Below are 21,864 nucleotides of genomic sequence, written 5' to 3' on the forward strand. Positions count from 1 at the left end.
TGCCCAAGAAAACCATTAGCTGAAATTATACTGCAGTAGTGGTTTTGTGTCCAGAACAACAGCAATGTGTCAGGAGATTTGGCGCAGTCTGTCTCGAAATGACTCAAGGATTGACTGTCTTATTTTTAATAACTATTTTATGATTCAAATGGGTCTCGAATGCATGGGTATCGGCTAACCCCACAGCTGTCAGATCATTCAGACCTAGAGCCCTTTGAAGTTTGTGTGCTCGTTGAATAGCGGCTGTCGATGTAAATGTATTGTCTAATAAACAGGCTACTGATGTAGCAAAACACAGATTACTGTTGTCAAACTCTAGGTTATCGTCGGCGATGATTTCTGAATTAGATTGTACCACACGTTTGAGTAAATTTTGGAGTGTTTCATCGATAATGTCCATGTCATCCGTTACATTAACAATCTTGTGCTGTCTCACATTTTCACCTATCAATTCCAATTGAAAAATATCCCCTGGTACGGCGCTTAAAATGACTTTGTTGATTACTTTGTTCGCAACACTCATCACCTCTGCACAAAAAGATGTGAAATGGGAACCCCTCTGTTTTCAGGTGCGGAAATTCTCTGATCTCTATATTACAGAAACGTTCACGCCTCACTGTTTCGCCACCTCTCTGTATATTTGGATTAGGATTCATTTTGCATTGTTATGTGATTGTTTGTAGAATTTGTAATAAGATTGTGTTGGTACATTATCTAGCAAAAACAATTGACAAAATCTTCCAAATCTTGGACTCCGTTTCGTTGAATATTTTCATTCTGTATCTGATAGCATCCGTTTTGCTCCGATGTCTTATTAATAATTTAATCTGTAATAGAATGTGTTGGTACATTATCTAGCGAGAGACTATTCCCTAATTCTAAACTCTCTGTGCTTTCCTTTTCGAACACAGAATAAAAAGTTGAATAATATAACATTGAATATGAGTAAGAAAGAAAAAGCTATACCATACGACCTATAGATTTGGATTAAGAATATAAAAAGAAGATAGATACTAGGCAGGTCTCCTCAGCCCTTGGAAGACGATGTTTGCAATGTGTCCGTGGTCAATTCCTCAGCCAGTCAATCCATCGTGCTATGAAAAATATGATATGTGCATATAACCACATTATTCTGTAGTAAATATAGACAGAGAGAGAGTCGTAATTGGTGCAGATTGTAATGGACATGTTGGTGAAGGTAATAAGGGTGATGAAGAAGTGATGGGTAAGTACGGTATCCAGGAAAGGAACTTGGAGGGACAGATGGTGGTAGACTTTGCAACAAGGATGCAAATGGCTGTAGTGAACACTTTTTTCCAGAAGAGGCACGAACATAGGGTGACCTACAAGAGCGGAGGTAGAAGCACACAGGTGGATTACATCTTGTGCAGACGATGTAATCTGAAGGAGGTTACCAACTGTAAGGTAGTGGTAGGGGAGAGTGTGGCTAGACAGCATAGGATGCTGGTGTGTAAGATGACTCTGGTGGTGGGGAGGAAAATTAGGAAGACAAAGGCAGAGAAGAGAACCATGTGGTGGAAGCTGAGACAGGACGAGTGTTGTGCAGCTTTTCGGGAAGAGGTGATACAGGCTCTCGGTGGACGGGAAGAGCTTCCAGAAGACTGGACCACTGCAGCCAAGGTGATCAGAGAAGCAGGCAGGAGAGTACTTGGTGTATCTTCTGGCAGGAAAGGAGAGAAGGAGACTTGGTGGTGGAACCTCACAGTACAGGAAATCATACAAGGAAAACGGTTAGCTAAGAAGAAGTGGGACACTGAGAGGACCGAGGAGAGGCGAAAGGAATACATTGAGATGCGACACAGGGCAAAGGTAGAGGTGGCAAAGGCAAAACAAGAGGCATATGATGACATGTATGGCAGGTTGGACACTAAAGAAGGAGAAAAGGATCTATACAGGCTGGCCAGACAGAGGGATAGAGATGGGAAGGATGTGCAGCAGGTTAGGGTGATTAAGGATAGAGATGGAAATATGTTGACTGGTGCCAGCAGTGTGCTAGGTAGATGGAAAGAATACTTCGAGGAGTTGATGAATGAGGAAAATGATAGAGAAGGGAGAGTAGAAGAGGCAAGTGTGGTGGACCAGGAAGTGGCAATGATTAGTAAGGGGGAAGTTAGAAAGGCATTAAAGAGAATGAAAAATGGAAAGGCAGTTGGTCCTGATGACATTCCTGTGGAGGTATGGAAGCATCTAGGAGAGGTGGCTGTGGAGTTTTTGACCAGCTTGTTCAATAGAATTCTAGTGTGTGAGAAGATGCCTGAGGAATGGAGGAAAAGTGTACTGGTGCCCATTTTTAAGAACAAAGGTGATGTGCAGAGCTGTGGCAACTATAGAGGAATAAAGTTTATGAGCCACACAATGAAGTTATGGGAAAGAGTAGTGGAGGCTAGACTCAGGACAGAAGTGAGTATTTGCGAGCAACAGTATGGTTTCATGCCTAGAAAGAGTACCACAGATGCATTATTTGCCTTGAGGATGTTGATGGAAAAGTACAGAGAAGGTCAGAAGGAGCTACATTGTGTCTTTGTAGATCTAGAGAAAGCCTATGACAGAGTACCCAGAGAGGAACTGTGGTACTGCATGCGGAAGTCTGGAGTGGCAGAGAAGTATGTTAGAATAATACAGGACATGTACGAGGGCAGCAGAACAGCTGTGAGGTGTGCTGTCGGTGTGACAGAAGAATTTAAGGTGGACGTGGGACTGCATCAGGGATCAGCCCTGAGCCCCTTCCTTTTTGCAGTGGTGATGGATAGGCTGACAGATGAGGTTAGACTGGAATCCCCGTGGACCATGATGTTTGCAGATGACATTGTGATCTGCAGTGAAGGCAGGGAGCAGCTGGAGGAACAGTTAGAAAGATGGAGGCATGCACTGGAAAGAAGAGGAATGAAGATTAGCCGAAGTAAAACAGAATATATGTGCATGAATGAGAGGGGTGGTGGGGGAAGAATGAGGCTACAGGGAGAAGAGATGGCAAAGGTAGAGGACTTTAAATACTTGGGGTCAACCTTCCAGAGCAATGGTGAGTGTGGTCAGGAAGTGAAGAAACGGGTCCAAGCAGGTTGGAACGGGTGGAGGAAGGTGTCAGGTGTGTTATGTGACAGAAGAGTCTCTGCTAGGATGAAGGGCAAAGTTTATAAAACAGTGGTGAGGCCAGCCATGATGTATGGATTAGAGACAGTGGCACTGAAGAGAAAACAGGAAGCAGAGCTGGAGGTGGCGGAAATGAAGATGTTGAGGTTCGCTCTCGGAGTGACCAGGTTGGATAAAATTAGAAATGAGCTCATCAGAGGGACAGCCAAGGTTCGATGTTTTGGAGACAAAGTTAGAGAGAGCAGACTTCAATGGTTTGGACACGTCCAGAGGAGAGAGAGTGAGTATATTGGTAGAAGGATGATGAGGATGGAGCTGCCAGGCAAGAGAGCTAGAGGAAGACCAAAGAGAAGGTTGATGGATGTCGTGAGGGAAGACATGATGGCAGTTGGTGTTCGAGAGGAGGATGCAGGAGATAGGCTCTCATGGAAAAGGATGACGCGCTGTGGCGACCCCTAACGGGACAAGCCGAAAGGAAAAGAAGAAGATTCTGTAGTAAATATAGAAAATAACATAACCGTAGAAAATAATCTAGGATGTCCATATCGGGAGAACTACATTTACGGAGTTAGAGTCTACTCTCACTGAGGAGCTACGGAACTGCGGTCTGCTGCGGGTGCCAACAACAACAGCTGCAACCCCACACTCCTGCATTGCTTTCAGTGTGGCGGCACCACGAACGGCGAAAGAGGAAGCAGAAACGGGGCAAGCACGGAGGTATCCGAGCTAGATTAGCGGCTAAACCACACAAGCCAGCTGTTCCCTCCATTATGTTAGCCAACGTACAGTGTCTGGACAACAAGATGGATTACATTCGACTGCTGCGCTCTACCGGTAAGACTGTGGGAGAGTGCTGTGTTTTTGTGTTTGTGGAAACATAAAGGTCAGAGGACAAGGATGTTAAAGATTTTCTTGATAACTCTAGAACCCCTTTACAAGCCACATCTGCCATTTCGAAGTGATTATATAGGAGATAAACAGCAGTTAAATCGATAAATATGATGCCACATGCGCCTTCTGCTTTTTGCATCTAGCGCCTTCTGGTCTTTGTCTCTTTAAGGCGCTGTGACATAACACTAGCCGAACATCCTGTTCATTCGGCGTTGTGTGCTATTATTCCATGCTGTTGTTACTGTTCTTGTATATTTGTTGTCATATGATTTAGTGATGTAACGATGGTTTATTGTGTGCCATTTGGTTGTACAATGCAGCCCTATGGGGGGCGCAAGCCAGTGCAAACTTTAGGCCGGTCCCTAGCCCGGATAAATGCAGAGGGTTGCTTCAGGGAGGGGCATCCGGCTTAAAACTTTGCCAAACAAATATGAACGTTCATTCAAAGAAATCCATACCGGATCGGTTGTGGCCCGGGTTAACAACGTCTGCCACCGGCGCCGTCAACCTGCAGGGCGCCGTTGGAAATACAGCTACTGTGGGTCGAAGTCAAAGAAGAGGTGGAAAGCGGGTTCTTCGGCAGAAAGAGAAGAGGAAAGCACAGAGCCTAGAACTGAATGTGGGGACTTTGAATGTGGGGACTTTGAATGTTGGGACTATGACAGGAAAATCTTGGGAGTTGGTTGACATGATGATTAAGAGAAAGGTTGATATATTGTGTGTCCAGGAGACCAGGTGGAAACACAGTAAGGCTAGAAGTTTAGGGTAGGGTTTAAATTGTTTTACCATGGTGTAGATGGGAAGAGAAATTGAGTCGGGGTTATTTTAAAAGAAGAGTTGGCTAAGAATGTCTTGGAGGTGAAAAGAGTATCAGATCGAGTGATGAGGCTGAAACTTGAAATTGAGGGTGAAACTTGAAATTGAGGGTGTTATGTATAATGTAATCACATTATACATAACACAGGTATGCCCTGTGCCCCACAGGTAGGATGTGACCTAGAGGTGAAAGAGAAATTCTGGAAAGAGCTAGACGAAGTAGTTCTGAGCATCTCAGACAGAGAGAGTGTCGTAATTGGTGCAGATTGTAATGGACATGTTGGTGAAGGAAATAGGGGTGATGAAGAAGTGATGGGTAAGTACGGCATCCAGGAAAGGAACTTGGAGGGACAGATGGTGGTAGACTTTGCAACAAGGATGCAAATGGCTGTAGTGAACACTTTTTTCCAGAAGAGGCACAAACATAGGGTGACCTACAAGAGCGGAGGTAGAAGGACACAAGTGTATTACATCTTGTGCAGAGGATGAAATCTGAAGGAGGTTACAGACTGTAAGGTAGTGGTAGGGGAGAGTGTGGCTAAACAGCATAGGATGGTGGTGTGTAAAATGACTCTGGTGGTGGGGAGGAAGATTAGGAAGACAAAGGCAGAGCAGAGAACCATGTGGTGGAAGCTGAGACAAGGACGAGTGCTGTGCAGCTTTTCGGGAGGAGGTGAGACAGGCTGTCGGTGGACAGGAGGAGCTTGCAGAAGACTGGACCACTGTAGCCAAGGTGATCAGAGAGGCAGGCAGGAGAGTACTTGGTGTATCTTCTGGCAGGAAAGGAAAGAAGGAGACTTGGTGGTGGAACCTCACAGTACAGGAAATCATAGGAGCAAAAAGGTTAGCTAAGAAGAGGTGGGGCACTGAGAGGACCGAGGAGAGGCAAAAGGAATACATTGCGATGCGACACAGGGCAAAGGCAGAGGTGGCAAAGGCCAAACAAGAGGCATATGATGATGTGTATGGCAGATTGGACACTAAAGAAGGAGAAAAGGATCTATACAGGCTGGCCAGACAGAGGGATAGAAATGGGAAGAATCAGAATCATCTTTATTTGCCAAGTATGTCCAAAACACACAAGGAATTTGTCTCCGGTAGTTGGAGCCGCTCTAGTACAACAGACAGTCAATTTACAGAACACTTTGGAGACATAAAGACATTGACAAAAAAATAAAAATAAAAAAAATAGTCACTGAGCAGTAAAGGGTTGCTAGTTATCTGGTAATGCCGGTACATGTTTTTAATGTTTATTTTATTTATTTTGACAATTGTGCAAAAAAATGCAGAGTCCTCTAGCACTTAGAGCAGTTCGAATGACTAATATTGCAATAGTCCGGTGCAATGACCATTGTGCAAAGGGCGCTGAGACTTCAAGGAGTGTATGCGGTTTAAAGTGACGAGTAGTGCAATAATCTGGGACAATGTTGGTTGTGCAAATGTTACAGATACTCCTCAGTCAGTGTGCAAATGGAGCAGATGCTACTCTGGCATGAGTAGCCAGTATATGCAAATAGTGCAGCATGGCGAGACAACTACAGTGAGTGCACGAGTAATACATAATTGGCCCCACAGAAATGTGACAACGAACGCAAGTCAAAAAATTGCCACCATGTTGTCATGGAATTGTAGGTTAGGTGTTTAAGAAGTTGATCGCAAGAGGGAAGAAGCTGTTGGAATGTCTACTAGTTCTAGTTTGCATTGATCGGTAACGCCTACCTGAGGGAAAGAGTTGGAAGAGCTGGTGACCGGGGTGCGGAGGGTCCGAGAGGATTTTGCACGCCCTTGTCTTAGTTCTGGCAGCGTGCAAGTCCTCAATGGTGGGTAGGGGGGTACCGACAATCCTTTCAGCAGTTTTGATTGTCCGTTGCAGTCGGAGTTTGTCCTTTTTTGTAGCAGCACCAAACCAGACTGTGATGGAAGAACACAGGACTGATTCGATGACCGCTGTGTAGAACTGTCTCAGCAGCTCCGGTGGCAGGCCGTGCGTTCTCAGAAGCCGCAGGAAGTACATCCTCTGCTGGGCCTTTTTGAGGACGGAGTTGATGTTGGTCGCCCACTTCAGGTCCTGAGAGATTGTAATTCCCAGGAACTTGAAGGTCTCGACGGTTGACACAAGGCAGCTGGAGAACGTGAGGGGCAGCTGTGGCGAAGGATGCCTCCTGAGGTCCACGATCATCTCTACAATCTTGAGCGTGTTCAGCACCAGGTTGTGTCAGCCGCACCACAGCTCCAGCCCCTCCACTTCCTGTCGATATGCAGACTCGTCACCGTCCTTGATGAGGCCGATGACAGTGGTGTCATCTGCAAACGTCAGGAGTTTGACAGTCGGGTTCGCTGAGGTGCAGTCGTTCGTGTAGAGAGAGAAGAGCAGCGGAGAGAGGACACAACCTTGGGGCGCCCCAGTGCTGATGCTGCGTGTGGATGAGGTGGCCTCCCCCAGCCTGACCTCCTGTGTCCTGACCGTCAGAAAGCTGTAAATCCACTGGCAGATGGCAGGTGAGACGCTGAGCTGGAGAAGCTTGGATGAAAGGAGTTCAGGGATGATGGTGTTGAACGCTGAGCTGAAGTCCACGAACAGGATCCTCGCGAGGTGTTCTAGGATGAAGTGCAGTCCCATGTTGACTGCATCATCCGCAGACCTGTTCGCTTGGTAGGCAAACTGCAGGGGGTCCAGCAGGGGACACTCTTGAGGTGGTCCAGCATGAGACGTTCAAAGGACTTCATGACCACAGATGTCAAAGCGACAGGCCTGTAGTCATTCAGACCTGAGATTGCAGGTTTCTTGGGGACTGGAATGATGGTGGAGCGTTTGAAACAGGGTGGAACTTCACACAGTTCCAGAGATCTATTGAAGATCTGAGTGAAGACTGGAGCTAGCTGGTCCGCGCAGACTTTGCGGCAGGATGGGGACACATGGCCTGCAGCTTTGTTAATCTTTTGTTGTTTGAAGATGCGTCTCACATCCTGTTCATGGATGGTTAACGCAGAAGTCAGAGGTGTGATTGTGGACGGGGGTGTGTGGTGTGAAACTGTCCTTTTCAAATCTGCAGTAGAAGTTATTCAAGTCGCTGACTAGTGTGCTATTGTTCTCAGCTTGGGGGGATCGTTGCTTGTAATTAGTCAGCGATTGGAATGCATGCCAGACTGATTTAGAGTCGTTTGCGCTAAACTGTGCAGCAGGTTAGGCTGATTAAGGATAGAGATGGAAATATGTTGACTGGTGCCAGCCGTGTGCTAGCTAGATGGAAAGAATACTTTGAGGGGTTGATGAATGAGGAAAATGAGAGTAGAAGAGGCAAGTGTGGTGGACCAGGAAGTGGCAATGATTAGTAAGGGAGAAGTTAGAAAGGCATTAAAGAGGATGAAAAATGGAAAGGCAGTTGGTCCTGATGACATTACTGTGGAGGTATGGAAGCATCTAGGAGAGGTGGCTGTGGGGTTTTTGACCAGCTTGTTCAATGCAATTCTAGCGTGTGAGAAGATGCCTGAGGAATGGAGGAAAAGTGTGCTGGTGCCCATTTTTAAGAACAAGGGTGATGTGCAGAGCTGTGGGAACTATAGAGGAATAAAGTTGATGAGCCACACAATTAAGTTATGGGAAAGAGCCGTGGAGGCTAGACTCAGGACAGAAGTGAATATTTGCGAGCAAGAGTATGGTTTCATGCCTAGAAAGAGTACCACAGGTGCATTATTTGCCTTGAGGATGTTGATGGAAAAGTACAGAGAAGGTCAGAAGGAGCTACATTGTGTCTTTGTAGATCTACAGAAAGCCTATGACAGAGTACCCAGAGAGGAATTGTGGTACTGCATGCGGAAGTCTGGAGAGGCAGAGAAGTATGTTAGAATAATACAGGACATGTACGAGGGCAGCAGAACAGCAGTGAGGTGTGCTCTAAGTGTGACAGACGAATTCAAGGTGGACTGCATCAGGGATCAGCCCTGAGCCCCTTTCTGTTTGCAGTGGTGATGGATAGGCTGACAGATGAGGTTAGACTGGAATCCCCGTGGACCATGATGTTTGCAGATGACATTCTGATCTCCTGTGAAAGCAGGGAGCAGGTGGAGGAACAGTTAGAAAGATGGAGGCATGCACTGGAAAGCATTTGAATGAAGATTAGCCGAAGTAAAACAGAATATATGTGCATGGATGAGAGGGGTGGTGGGGGAAGAGTGAAGCTACAGGGAGAAGAGATAGCAAGGGTGGAGGACTTTAAAAACTTGGGGTCAACCGTCCAGAGCAATGGTGAGTGTGGTCAGGAAGTGAAGAAACGGGTCCAAGCAGGTTGGAACGGGTGGAGGAAGGTACCAGGTGACTTTGCAAGTGCTAGATGGAAAGAATACTTTGATGACAGCTCACTAGCAGAGACACAAGAGTCTCTGCTAGGATGAAGGGCACAGTTTATAAAACAGTGGTGAGGCCAGCCATGATGTACGGATTAGAGACAGTGGCACTGAAGAGACAACAGTAAGCAGAGTTGGAGGTGGCGGAAATGAATATGTTGAGGTTCGCTCTCGGAGTGACCAGGTTGGATAAAATTAGAAATGAGCTCATCAGAGGGACAGCCGAGGTTCGATGTTTTGGAGACAAAGTTAGAGAGAGCAGACTTGGTTTGGACACGTCCAGAGGAGAAATAGTGAGTATATTGGTAGAAGGATGATGAGGATGGAGCTGCCAGGCAAGAGAGCTTGAGGAAGACCAAAGAGAAGGTTGATGGATGTCATGAGGGAAGACATGATGACAGTTGGTGTTCGAGAGGAGGATGCAGGAGATAGGCTTACATGGAAAAGGATGACGCACTGTGGCGACCCCTAAAGGGACAAGCCGAAAGGAAAAGAAGAAGTACTCTTCAGTCTTCCAGATTGCTTAATTTATGTTGTGCCTTTGGTGTTTGCATGACTGGTATTAGTATTGAGCTGACATTTTCTCAAGCACTTGCAAAGTCAAATAAAAATTGTCAACACAATTAAACAATCCAACATCTTGGAAGTAAATTTTAATTTTACAAAATGGCACTTAAACATCAGATAAAAATGATCCTTTTGAGAAATACAATATACATGCCCGTCCAACAGTATTGGAACAGCAAGGTCAATTATTTTGTTTTTGTTGTATACTTAAGATATTTGGGTTTCAGATCAAAAGACAAATATGAGTCAAAAGTTCAGAATTCCAGCTTTTATTTCATGGTATTTACATTTAGATGTGTGAAACAACTCAGGACAGAGCACCTTTTGTTGAACCCGCCAGTTTTCAAGTGAGGAAAAGTTGCTCAGGTTTTGCCTTTTACATTGACTGCTTAAACAATTAGATAGTGGCTGTTTTTGGCTTTCGGTTTCACTTGTGAAAACTACATTTGTTGTTAAGCAAACGAAGACCAGTGAGCTGTCTATGGAAGAAAAGCCAGCTCTTTTGGAGTTGAAAGAGGAGAGAATATCCAGAGCTATTGGACAAACATTGGGCATAGCCACTTCAACATTTGGAATGTCCTGAAAAAGAAAAACTACTGGTGTACTGAGCAACATACATCGAACAGGTCGGCCAAAGGTATCGACAGCAGTTGATGACAGAAACATTGTGGGAGCTGTGAAGAAAAACGCAAAGATACCAGTCATGCTTCACACATGATGTCATGGCTTGGGCTTGCATGGCTGCTTCTGGAAAGGGCTCACTAGTCTTTATTGATGATGTAACGCATGATGGTAGAAGCAGAATGAATTGTGAAGTCTACAAAACCATTTTGTCTGGCAATTTAAAGAAAAATGCATCCAAACTAATCGGGAGAAGCTTCATCTTGCAACAAGATAATGACCCAAAACACACTGCCAACACAACAAAGGACTTCACCAGGGGGAAAAAGTGGAAGGTCTTAACCCAATAGAGCACAGGTGTCAAACTGGTGGCCAGATCCGGCCCGCCACATCATTTTATGTGGCCCGCGAAAGCAAATCAAAATTGCTCGTGTTCTGGTGTAATACTATTGAGATATTTGCAATCAGTTTTTTGTTACCAATCCCCCTTTGAAAAGAAATGTAATAGTTGAAAAACATGTTTTTATAGGCTTCTGATTGCAAAACTGGCTATTCATCAATGTGTTGTGTTTACTGTATGTAATTACAGTATAGGAGGTAAACTTTCATTTATACGGGTTCACAGTTGTAGCGGCCCTCCGAGGAAAGTCATAACTACGCTGTGGACCGTAACAAAAGTGAGTTTGACACCCCCTGCAATAGAGCATGCATTTTACCGACAAAAAGGGAGAAATCCCCAGAAACAAAAAATAACTGGAAAAGGCTGCAGTAAATGCCTGGAAAAGCAATTATAATAAAGAATGCAAGTCTGGTGAAGTCAATGGGTCGCAGGCTTGATGCAATTATTGCAAGTAACGGTTATGCCACCAAATATGAAATGTTATTTACCTTAAGTTAATTAAATGTCTGTTCCAATACTTTTGTTCACTTAAAAAGTGGGTGGCTTCAAATAAAAAGTGCTCTGTCCGGAGTTCTTTAACACATCTCAATGTTAATTAAATAAAAGCTGTAACTCTGAACTTTTGTCTCATATGCATCTTTTGCTCTGAAACCCAAATGTCTTCAGTATACAAGAAAAACAAAAGAATTGACCTTGCCGTTCCAGTACTTTTGGAGGGGACTATATTTGAGCCTAGGTTTAACAGCAACACAACAACAAAAACTGCACACTGAAAGAGAGATTGACTGACTACATAAAACAGAATGAGAACATGTTAGCGCAGGCAATCTGCCGTTTATTGATCAAATTAAACACATTTAAAAGGGAATTAAGAGAAGTAAATGCCAACATAACGGTCAATGAATCAAAAACCGCAGTCATTTATGCCGCTTTTACACTGCAAAGTGCCAGCTCAGCTCTGCTTAACTTGTTTTAGGTCAGTCCATCTTCAAATAGCATCACAGGAAACTGAAAACACAGCCGCACAACAATAGAGGAGACTCAGGGTCTCCTGTAATTATTTTGAGGCATGTCAGTATCGTCCACGATAAGAAGAGACATTTGTGAGTAAGTAGTGGGTGGTACATGCTGAGTAGGTACAGTGCACTGGAAAAGGGGCATTAACTGATAAATTCCCTTACATTCTCTGGGGCAAATGGCACATTTTGATATAGTCCTATTTTCTGACATTGTATGAACATGCTTCAAAGACTACAAAACCAAGATTAAATTCTCATCAAATTCAATGCAAGACAGACTGCAGTAAAACTACAGCCAGGGGAGTGTTCATGAAGACGAATAATAAATGTTGAAACCATAATGTTGCCATTTCAAACTGAATTACAGCCAGGGGAGTGTTCACGAAGACGAATAATAAATGTTGAAACCATAATGTTGCCATTTCAAACTGAATTACCCCGGTGAATTAATCTACAATTGCTAGTTCCTAGTGGTCTATTATCACTTGGTTGCACCTGTTGGATGCTGCAGTAGTCTGCTAACTTCTAAAGAGATAAGACAATGATATTAAGAGGATATAAGAGTTTTTTTTTTGTTTTCTTCATTTCCTTCAGACACATTTTACCTTCTTCGTGGACACAGGTCCCAGTACACAGCTTTACTTCATGACTGAAGCTGCTTTTATATGCTTTACTTGTGTTCTTTAGTAGGGGCAAAGTATAGTTCCATGGGTTTGTTCACCTTCCAGTATTTTTCACTGACCAGCTCCAAAGAGAAGGAACCATTCAGAACCTATGGAGAGAATTTTTGAGTTTAGATAAATACACACATGATGGAGCCTATCTGGTTATGGAACATATTTAATCAATTCAACATTCATAAAGTTTATTCAAGCCTGTGCTTTTTGCAGCCTTATAATATGAATTTACTGCACGTTCACACTGTCTGATGGCACCTGCATTGAATCTTGGTTACGAGAGTGAATATCAAGCTAAACACTGCATTGTGAGTGCATGCATTGTTTTAACATTTTTTATTATTATTTTTTTATTTCCTGGGTTTGTCGTCGGGGCGCCGGTGAGACAAGAATTTAATGTGTGCGTGTGTATAATAATAAATGAACATTACATTACACCAGATGTTGGAATATCCCATACATACAAAGAAAGTAGAACAAATCAGCTCAGAAATTAAGTTGTGTTTAATAACTGAATGTGAAATGACAGGGGAAAAAAAGTGTTGAACACGCCAACTTCTTTTCCTTTCATCTTGTCCCGTTTGGGGTCGGCACAGCATGTCATCATTTTCCATGTAAGCCTATCTCCTGTATCCTTCTCTCTAACACCAATTGCCCTCATGTCTTCCCCTCACAACATCCATCAACCTTCTCTTTGGTCTTCCTGTAGCTCTCTTGCCTGGCAGCTCCATCCTCATCACCCTTCTACCAATATACTCACTCTCTCTCCTCTGGACATGTCCAAACCATCGAAGTCTGCTCTCCCTAACTTTGTCTCCAATACACATAACCTTGGCTGTCCCTCTGATGAGCTCATTTCTAATTTTATCCAACCTGATCACTCCTAGAATGAATGTCAACATCTTCATTTCCGCCGCATCCAGCTCTGCTTCCTGTTGTCTCTTCAATGCCACCCTCTCTAATCCGTACATCATGGCTGGCCTAACCACTGTTTTCTAAACTTTGCCCTTCATCCTCGCAGACACTCTTCTGTCACATAACACACGACACCTTCCTCCACCTGTTGCAACCTGCTTGGACCAGTTTCTTCACTTCCTTACCAGACTCACCATTGCTCTGGACTGTTGACCCTAAGTATTTAAAGTCCCCCACCCTTGCTATCTCTTCTCCCTGTAGCCTTACTCTTTTCCTCCACCCCTTTCATTTATCCACATATATTCTGTCTTACTTCGGCTAATATTCATTCCAATCCTTTCCAGTGTATGCCTCCATCTTTCTAATTGTTCCTCCACCTGCTCCCTACTGTCACTGCAGATCACAATGTCATCTGCAAACATGGTCCATGGGTATTCCAGTCTAACCTCATCTGTCAGCCTATCCATCACCACTGCAAACAGGAAAGGGCTCAGGGCTGATCCCTGATGCAGTCCCACCTCCACCTTAAACTATCACACCTACAGCACACCTTACCACTGTTCTGCTGCCCTCATACATGTCCTGTATTATTCTAACATACTTCTCTGCCACTCCAGACTTCCGCATCCAGTACCAAAGTTCCTCTCTGGGTACTCTGTCATACGCTTTCTCTTGATCCACAGACACAACGCAACTCCTTCTGACCTTCTCTGTACTTTTCCATCAAATAATGCATTTGTGGTACTCTTTCTAGGGATAAAACCATACTGTTGCTCTCAAATACTGACTTCTGTCCCGAGTTTAGCCTCCACTACTCTTTCACATAACTTCGTGTGGCTCATCAACTTTATTCCTGTATAGTTCCTACAGCTTTGCACATCACCCTTGTTCTTAAAAATGGGAAGCAGCACACATTTCCACCATTCCTCAGGCATCTTCTCACCTGCTAAAATTCTGTTGAACAAGCTGGTCAAAAACTCCACAGCCACCTCTCCTAGATGCTTCCATACCTCCACAGGAATGTCATCAGGACCACCTGCCTTGCCATTTTTCTAACCTCTTTAATGCCTTTCTAACTTCCTCCTTACTAATCATTGCCACTTCCTGGTCCACCACACTTGCCTCTTCTACTCTCATTTTCCTCATTCATCAACCCCTCAAAGTATTCTTTCCATCTAGCTAGCACACGGCTGGCACCAGTCAACATATTTCCATCTCTATCCTTAATCAGCCTAACCTGCTGCACAGTTTTGCGCAAACGACTCTAAATCAGTCTGGCATGCATTCCAATCGCTGACTAATTACAAGCAACAATCCCCCCAAGCTGAGAACAATAGCACACTAGTCAACGACTTGAATAACTTCTACTGCAGATTTGAAAAGGACAGTTTCACACCACACACCCCCGTCCACAATCACACCAGTCCACCAGACTTTGCTCCTCTACTCTTCCTTCTCTCTCATTTTCCTCATTCATACACTCCTGAAAGTATTCTTTCCATCTATCCACCACACTACTGCCACCAGTCAACACATTTCCATCTTCACCCTTAATCACCCTAACCTGCTGCACATCCTTCCCATCTCAATCCGTCTGTCTGGCCAACCTGTATAGACTTTTTTCTCTTTCTTTAGTGTCCAACCTTGCATACATGTCATCATATGCCTCTTGTTTGGCCTTTGCCACCTCTACCTTTGCCCTATGTCGCATCTCATTCCTTTCTCCTCTCCTCGGTCCTCTCAGTGTCCCACTTCTTCCCTAACTTCTTTCCTTTTCTGATTTGCTTTGAGGTTCCACCACCAAGTCACCTCTCCTTTCCTGCCAGAAGATACACAAAGTACTCTCCTGCCTGTCTCTCTGTTCACCTTGGCTGTAGTGGTCCAGCCTTCTGGAAGCTCCTCCTGTCCACAGAGAGGACAGGAGGAGCTTCCAGAAGATTAAGCTCTTCTTAATCTACCTCCCCACCACCAGAGTCATCTTGCACACAACCATCCTATGCTGTCTAGCCACACTCTCCCCTACCACTACCCTAGAGTCAGTAACCTCCTTCAGATTACATCGTTTGCATAAAATGTAATCCACCTGGGTGCTTCTATCTCCGCTCTTGTAGGCACCCTATATTCCTGCCTATTCTGGAAAAAAGTGGTCACGACAGCCATTTCTATCCTTTTTGCAAAGTCTACGACCATCTGTCCCTCCAAGTTCCTTTCCTGAATGCCGTACTTACCCATTACTTCTTTATCACCCGTTTCCTTCACCAACATGTCCATTACAATCTGCATCAATCACAACTCTCTCTCTGTCTGGGATGCTCAGAACTACTTCGTCTCGCTCCTTCCAGAATTTCTCTTTCACCTCTAGGTCACATCCTACCTGTGGGGCATAGTCGCTAATCACATTATACATAACACCCTCTATTTCAAGTTTCAGCCTCATCACTCAATCTGATACTTTTTTCACCTCAAGATATTCTTAGCTAACGCTTCCTTTAAAATAACCCCTACTCAATTTCTCTTCCCATCTAAACCATGGTAAAATAATGTTAACCCTGTCCCTAAACCTCTAGCCTTAATGCCTTTCTACCTGGTCTCCTGGACACACAATATATCAACCTTTATCCTAATCATCATGTCAACCAACTGCCGAGATTTTCCTGTCATAGTCCCAACATTCAAAGTTCCCACATTCAAGTCTGGTCTCTGTGCTTTCCTCTTCTCTTTCTGCCTAAGAACCCGCTTTCCACCTCTCCTTCGTCTTCGATTCACTGAATTTCCACTGGCGCCCTGGGGGTTAACGGTGCCGGGGTTGGATGTTGTTAACCCGGGCCACGACCGATCCGGTGTGGAATTCTTTAGATGAAGGTTCATATTTGTTTGGCAAATTTTTAAGCCGGAAGCCCTTCCTAAACACAACCCTCTGCATTTATCCGGGCTTGGGACCGGCCTACAGTCTGCACTGGGTTGTGCCCCCATTGGGGTGCCTTATGTTGAACACACCAACTGGTATTTATTTAATACTTTGTACAAAAGCCTTTGTTTGCAACGACAGGTTCAAGTATGGAGAAACTACCGTATTTTCTGGACTATAGAGCGCATACAAGCGCATACAAGCCGCGCCCAATAAATTTGCAGAACTATTTTTTTGTAACATATATTAGCCGCAGCAGACTATACGCCGCGAATATATGCGTTGTGAAATTAGTTATTTACACAGAAATATTTTGTAAATGTTTATTTACAGACCTTGTTTCCAAACAGTGCCTGTAACACGGCAGTAAAACGGCTCAAACATAACAGAAAAGTAATTGTTTTTATTCATCCTCCTCCCATTCACTGAAAGAACTGAAGTCGTCTTCTTCAGATGAAGTGCCACAGAACATCTCCGTCACACACCATTTCAGTCTCTCTGTCAGTGTCGCTCTCAATGTCATTTTCATCTCGAGACAGTTACCGCTGCAGTTGTGCTGTTCTCCTCACGTAGTAGTCCAGCCTTTCAAAATCCGTTGGTGATCGTAGATTCTTTCACACTGCTCCATGCTTTTAAGATCCACTGGCAGACCTCAGAAAAGGATGATCTTCTTCGCAAGCGGCCAGTTTTTGTGAAAGATTTCTCACCGCCGGTCATCCAAGCCTCCCACTCACCTCGGAGTGCCGCTTTAAAAGCACGATAGACAGATCGATGGCTTTCAACTTAAAAGCTGCATCATATGCTTTTCTTCTTGTACTTTCCATGATGAGGGTGTAAAAAATAAAAAATATTTTGCATTCGTGCGTGTCGTGCTGCGTTTTGCGTTGAGTGAGCCAAAAACTAGCATCGTCTTTTTCTACATGCTGGAGGCATCTGCACATTCCCAAACACTAGTGCATTATGGAAAACGGTCATGTTTTAAGCATTTATATACAGTAGTATCTATATTTTAGCCGCATCGTTGAATAGGCCGAAGGGTTCAGAGCGCGGAAAAAAAGTAGCGGCTCACATGCATTGCTCTGTTGTGATTTTTGCCCATTCCTCCACACAAGCAGTCTTCAAATCTTGAAGCTTCCGTGGGCTTCTTTTAGTTACCTTGAGTTTCAATTCTTTCCATCTATTTTTTATACAGTATGTTTTTGATCATTATCCTGCTGAAATCTCCACTCTCGTGTCATTTTCATCATCCTTGGAGATGGCAGCAGATTTTTGTCAAGAATGTGAAGTTTACCAGTACCATTTGATGAAAAGCAGCTCCACACCATGTTCCCACTTCCGAACTTCACTGTTGGTATGGTTTTTAGGGTGATGTACAGTGCCAATTCTCCTCCAAACGTGATGTGCATTTTGGCATCCAAAGTGTTAGTTCAATTTTGCTCTCATCAGACCAGACTATATTCTCCCAGTATTTCACGGGCTTGTCCAAATGTTTTTCAACAAACCTTAAATGAGCTATGACAGATTTTATTTTTTTCCAGCAATGGGGTCTTGCGTTGGTGAGCGTGCATACAGGCCATGGTGGCAGAGCACATTCCTCACTGTTTTCCTTATGAGAACAGTACCTGCAAATTCCAGGTCTTTTTTAAGCTCTCCACAGGTGGACCTTGGTTCTTGGAGAACTCTTCTGATTATTTTTTGCACTCCGTCACAAATCTTGCGAGGACCGTGCTCACTGGAACATTCAGAAGCTTAGATATGCGCTTGTAACCAATGCCGTTTTCCAACAATTAGCTTGCGATGGTCTTGAAACAACTCTTTGCTCTTACCTTGTGATGTTAAAATGAACCCGAAGCCTCAAAGCTTGTGTCAGACTTCCTGAATCACACTGCATCGAAATGGTGCTTCGGAGCTTGTATCGTTCCCCAAACATCATGTGACCGTTTAAGTTTTAAACTTCATACGTCACCACGCGTATCGACAGCTCGGTTGCTGTCATTTGATTTGACAGCTCATTTTGCGCCAACTTGTGGTTGCTTGAACAATTATTTTGGAATAAAAGCCTGTAAAGACATCTCTGTTCCCTTTTGTTTCTGTTCACAAGTCATCCCTTTTATAATAAAGATGCACATGTGGCCAACATATTTACTTTGTGGAATCCAGCTTTTTAAATTAACACAGACTTATGTAAATAATACATCTTTTTGCTGAAAGATAACGAGAGTGTCTTGTTTCACAGTTTAGTGGCGTAGGTTTCTGTGATTTCTTTTATCCGCCATATGCCACTAATGTTCTCACTGAAGCACCAAAGCTCCGAAGCTATCAACAAATCACAAATTGAAGGAAAGCCTCAAAACTTTATGAGGCTTCAGCCACACAGCACTAGTGTTACCCATCATGAGATGCGCCTTGACTCACACCTTGGCAATGAGACCTTTTTGTAGCCCATCAATAAGGACTGAATCAGGTGATATTCATTTGCACTGACAAGGGGCTGGATTGCTGTTTGATGATGATATTTAGTGAGAGAAATGGTGACGTGTTAAATACTTTTCAGCGGCTGTATGTATACATACACAAACACACACATTAGGGGTGGAACGGGTCACAAAATCCATGGTTCGGCTTGTATCTCGGTTTTGTGATACGTTGACTCCTAAAGTCTGAAGATCAAAACTCCGATATATTGTAAATGTCCATATTTTCTTTTTCTGATGCATAAACGGGTATTTATTAATTATTATATATATATATATATTTTTTTTTTTAAACCGTCCAGTTCCGCTGCATGGACTTGCAGAATGGTGGATCTGTGTGCCTTTTGTGCTGGAATCGTTTTGCTATGCAACAGGGGAGTCTGAAATACTTATTTTAAAATTTATTATTCTGACGTTTATTGAAAATGCAGCCGGACAGAAAAGGGTTTTAGGGGACAGACAGAGGGACAGAGTGGGCAAGGGGGGTATGAACCACAGCAGAACAATAGTTAGTCTAGATATTTGAGCACAGTCAAGGGGACACCTGGTGAGGACATGCAATGACTAACCAAAAGAACAAGATGAGAGGACAGAAAAGGATAGGACAGAATGTGGGACATGAGTAAGGCAGTGCTACTGACGAGTGGTCCTTTTCATGTCTATCAAGTTCTTTTTAGTGTCTAAACAACTGTAAGAACCTGTGAGTTGATATGTTGGTATAACCTGTGCTTATTAGTGGTCCCAGCACAAGCAATTAAAGCCTCCTGTGTTGGGCCCTGTTGATGGTTGGGGCCCCCATGCTCTCTAGGGGTTGGTGGGGGCGGTGGCAGCGGTGTGGCATGCTGTGTGTGGGGTGGGTGGAATTGGGCGTGGACGGGCGGTCGTCCGGTGCGCGTGGCCCTCCTTTTGGGTCGGGGCGCTTTCGTTGACCAGTTGACTAACATGCATGTGATATGGTGTTCATTCACTAATGTTGGATTAACACGCTACAGGCTTTAATTGCTTGTGCTGGGACCACTACTAAGCACAGGTTATACCAACATATCAACTCACAGGTTCTTACAGTTGTTTAGACACTAAAAAGAACTTGATAGACATGAAAAGGGCGGTCCCCAGCACAACGAAAGCGGTCCCAGCACAACGAAAGCGCCCCGACCCAAAAGGAGGGCCACGCGCACCGGACGACCGCCGGTCTACGCCCAATTCCACCCACCCCACACACAGCATGCCCCACCGCTGCCACCGCCCCCACCAAACCCTAGAGAGCATGGGGGCCCCAACCATCAACAGGGCCCAACACAGGAGCTAGCCGCCACCTGAAAACGGTCATCGCCCACCAAAAGCAAGCCCATGTTAAGCGCCCGTCGTGAGCAAGGACGGGCACGGGTGCCAAGACAGGGGAGAGGAAGGCGGACCCCCATCTCTCTGCGGCCCACCAACCGAAGTGAGGGCAGGCCCCAGGAGTCAAGCCAAGAGAAATGTGTGTATGTGGTGCATTAAAAATCCACGGAGGAAAGGCATGGTGGGCCAGAGTGCTGGAACACCTGGCCGAGTGTCCTCCCCAGCCTGACACTGCCATCCCCCACAGATGGGTGTATGATGCATTAAAACTGGAGAAACGGCAGGGCGGAGAAGGGGGGGGGGTGTCGACCAGAACGGAAAACAGCACAGATGTGCCAGTACCCGGCCCGGCACCTGCTCCATCATGCCTCGTTCCAGTACCCCAGGGGACCGTGAATGAGATGTGAATGTGCCCAATATGCGAAGTATGTACAGTGTGAGACCGGCTGGAAGACCAGCCTTTACACCTTTACCTTTCTGAAGGGTAGCTAGGCTGATTCTATTTTTCTTATTTTTAGAGTAAAATTTTAAAATGGCAGAGTCTAGCATTTGGAACCATTTTAAAATGGATTGAAATGGGATCATTGAAAATAAATAGTTAATTTGTGGTAACGTTTTCATTTTTACTGTAGCTATATGCCCTAAAAGTGATAGGTAGGCTGTTCCAACGTTTTAAATCATCCCCCAAAAAAATTGCAGTAGCTGTACATGATTTAAATTACTTAACTCTGTAAATTTTGCTGAGATATTAATGCCTAGATATTTAATATTCCGTTGTAATAGGAAAGTTTGGACTTTGGTTCCGTAGGATTCCATGAGTTAAAGCATCTTTATACTCCCGCATTCGCGTGGCCGACAACGGTCGCGTTGCATCATGTGACCGACGAATGCCCCGCGCAGCACCTCTGCGTAGCTTGCCGACAAAAATAGTTGCTGCGCGTCGAACGCCGCGGAGACCATCTCTCGTGATTGGTCCATTTTAGTCACATGCTGTAATGACGTACACAGCGTGCCCTTTGGTTCTACATACCATCTACGTCACCGCCTTCTCGATCGATTTTGCAGCATAATTAAACGTATCATCTGGTCATCTCGGTCCATTTGTTCTGTTCCATTGTTGTTGCTTTGTTCCTTGTTACTGAAAGGAAAGTAAAAACGGCTACCGGAAATGGACAAAAAAGATACAGAGGAAACTCCACCCTGTGGTGTCCTAGCCAATACCAGCTGTAGCGACACCCCCGACTTGGAGGTGAAGTGCAGTACATTTTAAAACCTGTGCGCATGGGTTGCGCTAGAGTATAAAGGCAATCTACGCGAGGGACAGCCGCAGTGACGTCAGTGCGGTCGCCGTCCGTGACAGTATAAAGAAGCCATTAGTCATAAGGAGTGTAATGGTTCTGACCAATTGATAGCATATTCTGATAATTGCGAAAATGCTGAGGTTAAAAATTGTTTGAAGTGATGCCTTGGGTTCTAGTAAATAAAGCGGGATATCACCTGCGTAAAGACTGATTTTGTGTTCTGACACAGGAGTACTGATACCTTCAATATTAGTTTTCTGCCGTATCGCTATTGTCAGTGGTTTGATAAATAGTGCGGTATAATTTGCAGTAGCGCCTACTGCAAATTTTCAAAGCACCAGCCCTAGCTGTACGTTTCACCTAGGTCTACCAAAATTGGGGTGCTTAGGGAACAGTCCAAGACCTACAAAAAAAGTCTCTTGGAGCAATGCCCTTAACCCCACAGGAAGTCCTTTGCTTTCCAATTCTGACCCATTTTT

The 21,864-nt window shown here is 44.5% G+C and overlaps 1 protein-coding gene across 2 annotated transcripts in view; it reads right to left on the bottom strand.

Moving 5' to 3' along the window:
* rnf2 (ring finger protein 2) overlaps positions 1 to 21,864 on the bottom strand; it is a 77,610-nt gene that overhangs the window by 19,672 nt on the left and 36,074 nt on the right. The window contains exon 9 of one of the 2 annotated variants that reach the window (XM_061765386.1): positions 9,801 to 12,541. The exons of the other annotated variant lie outside the window; for it this stretch is intronic. Coding sequence (XP_061621370.1) covers positions 12,440 to 12,541 — 102 coding nt within the window. The 3' untranslated portion in view covers positions 9,801 to 12,439. Of the gene's footprint in view, positions 1 to 9,800; positions 12,542 to 21,864 lie in introns of those variants that run through there. 2 annotated transcript variants of the gene reach the window in all.

The sequence above is a fragment of the Phyllopteryx taeniolatus genome, unplaced genomic scaffold (genome assembly GCF_024500385.1).
Source record: "Phyllopteryx taeniolatus isolate TA_2022b unplaced genomic scaffold, UOR_Ptae_1.2 contig_69, whole genome shotgun sequence".
NCBI classification, from domain to species: Eukaryota; Metazoa; Chordata; class Actinopteri; order Syngnathiformes; family Syngnathidae; genus Phyllopteryx; species Phyllopteryx taeniolatus.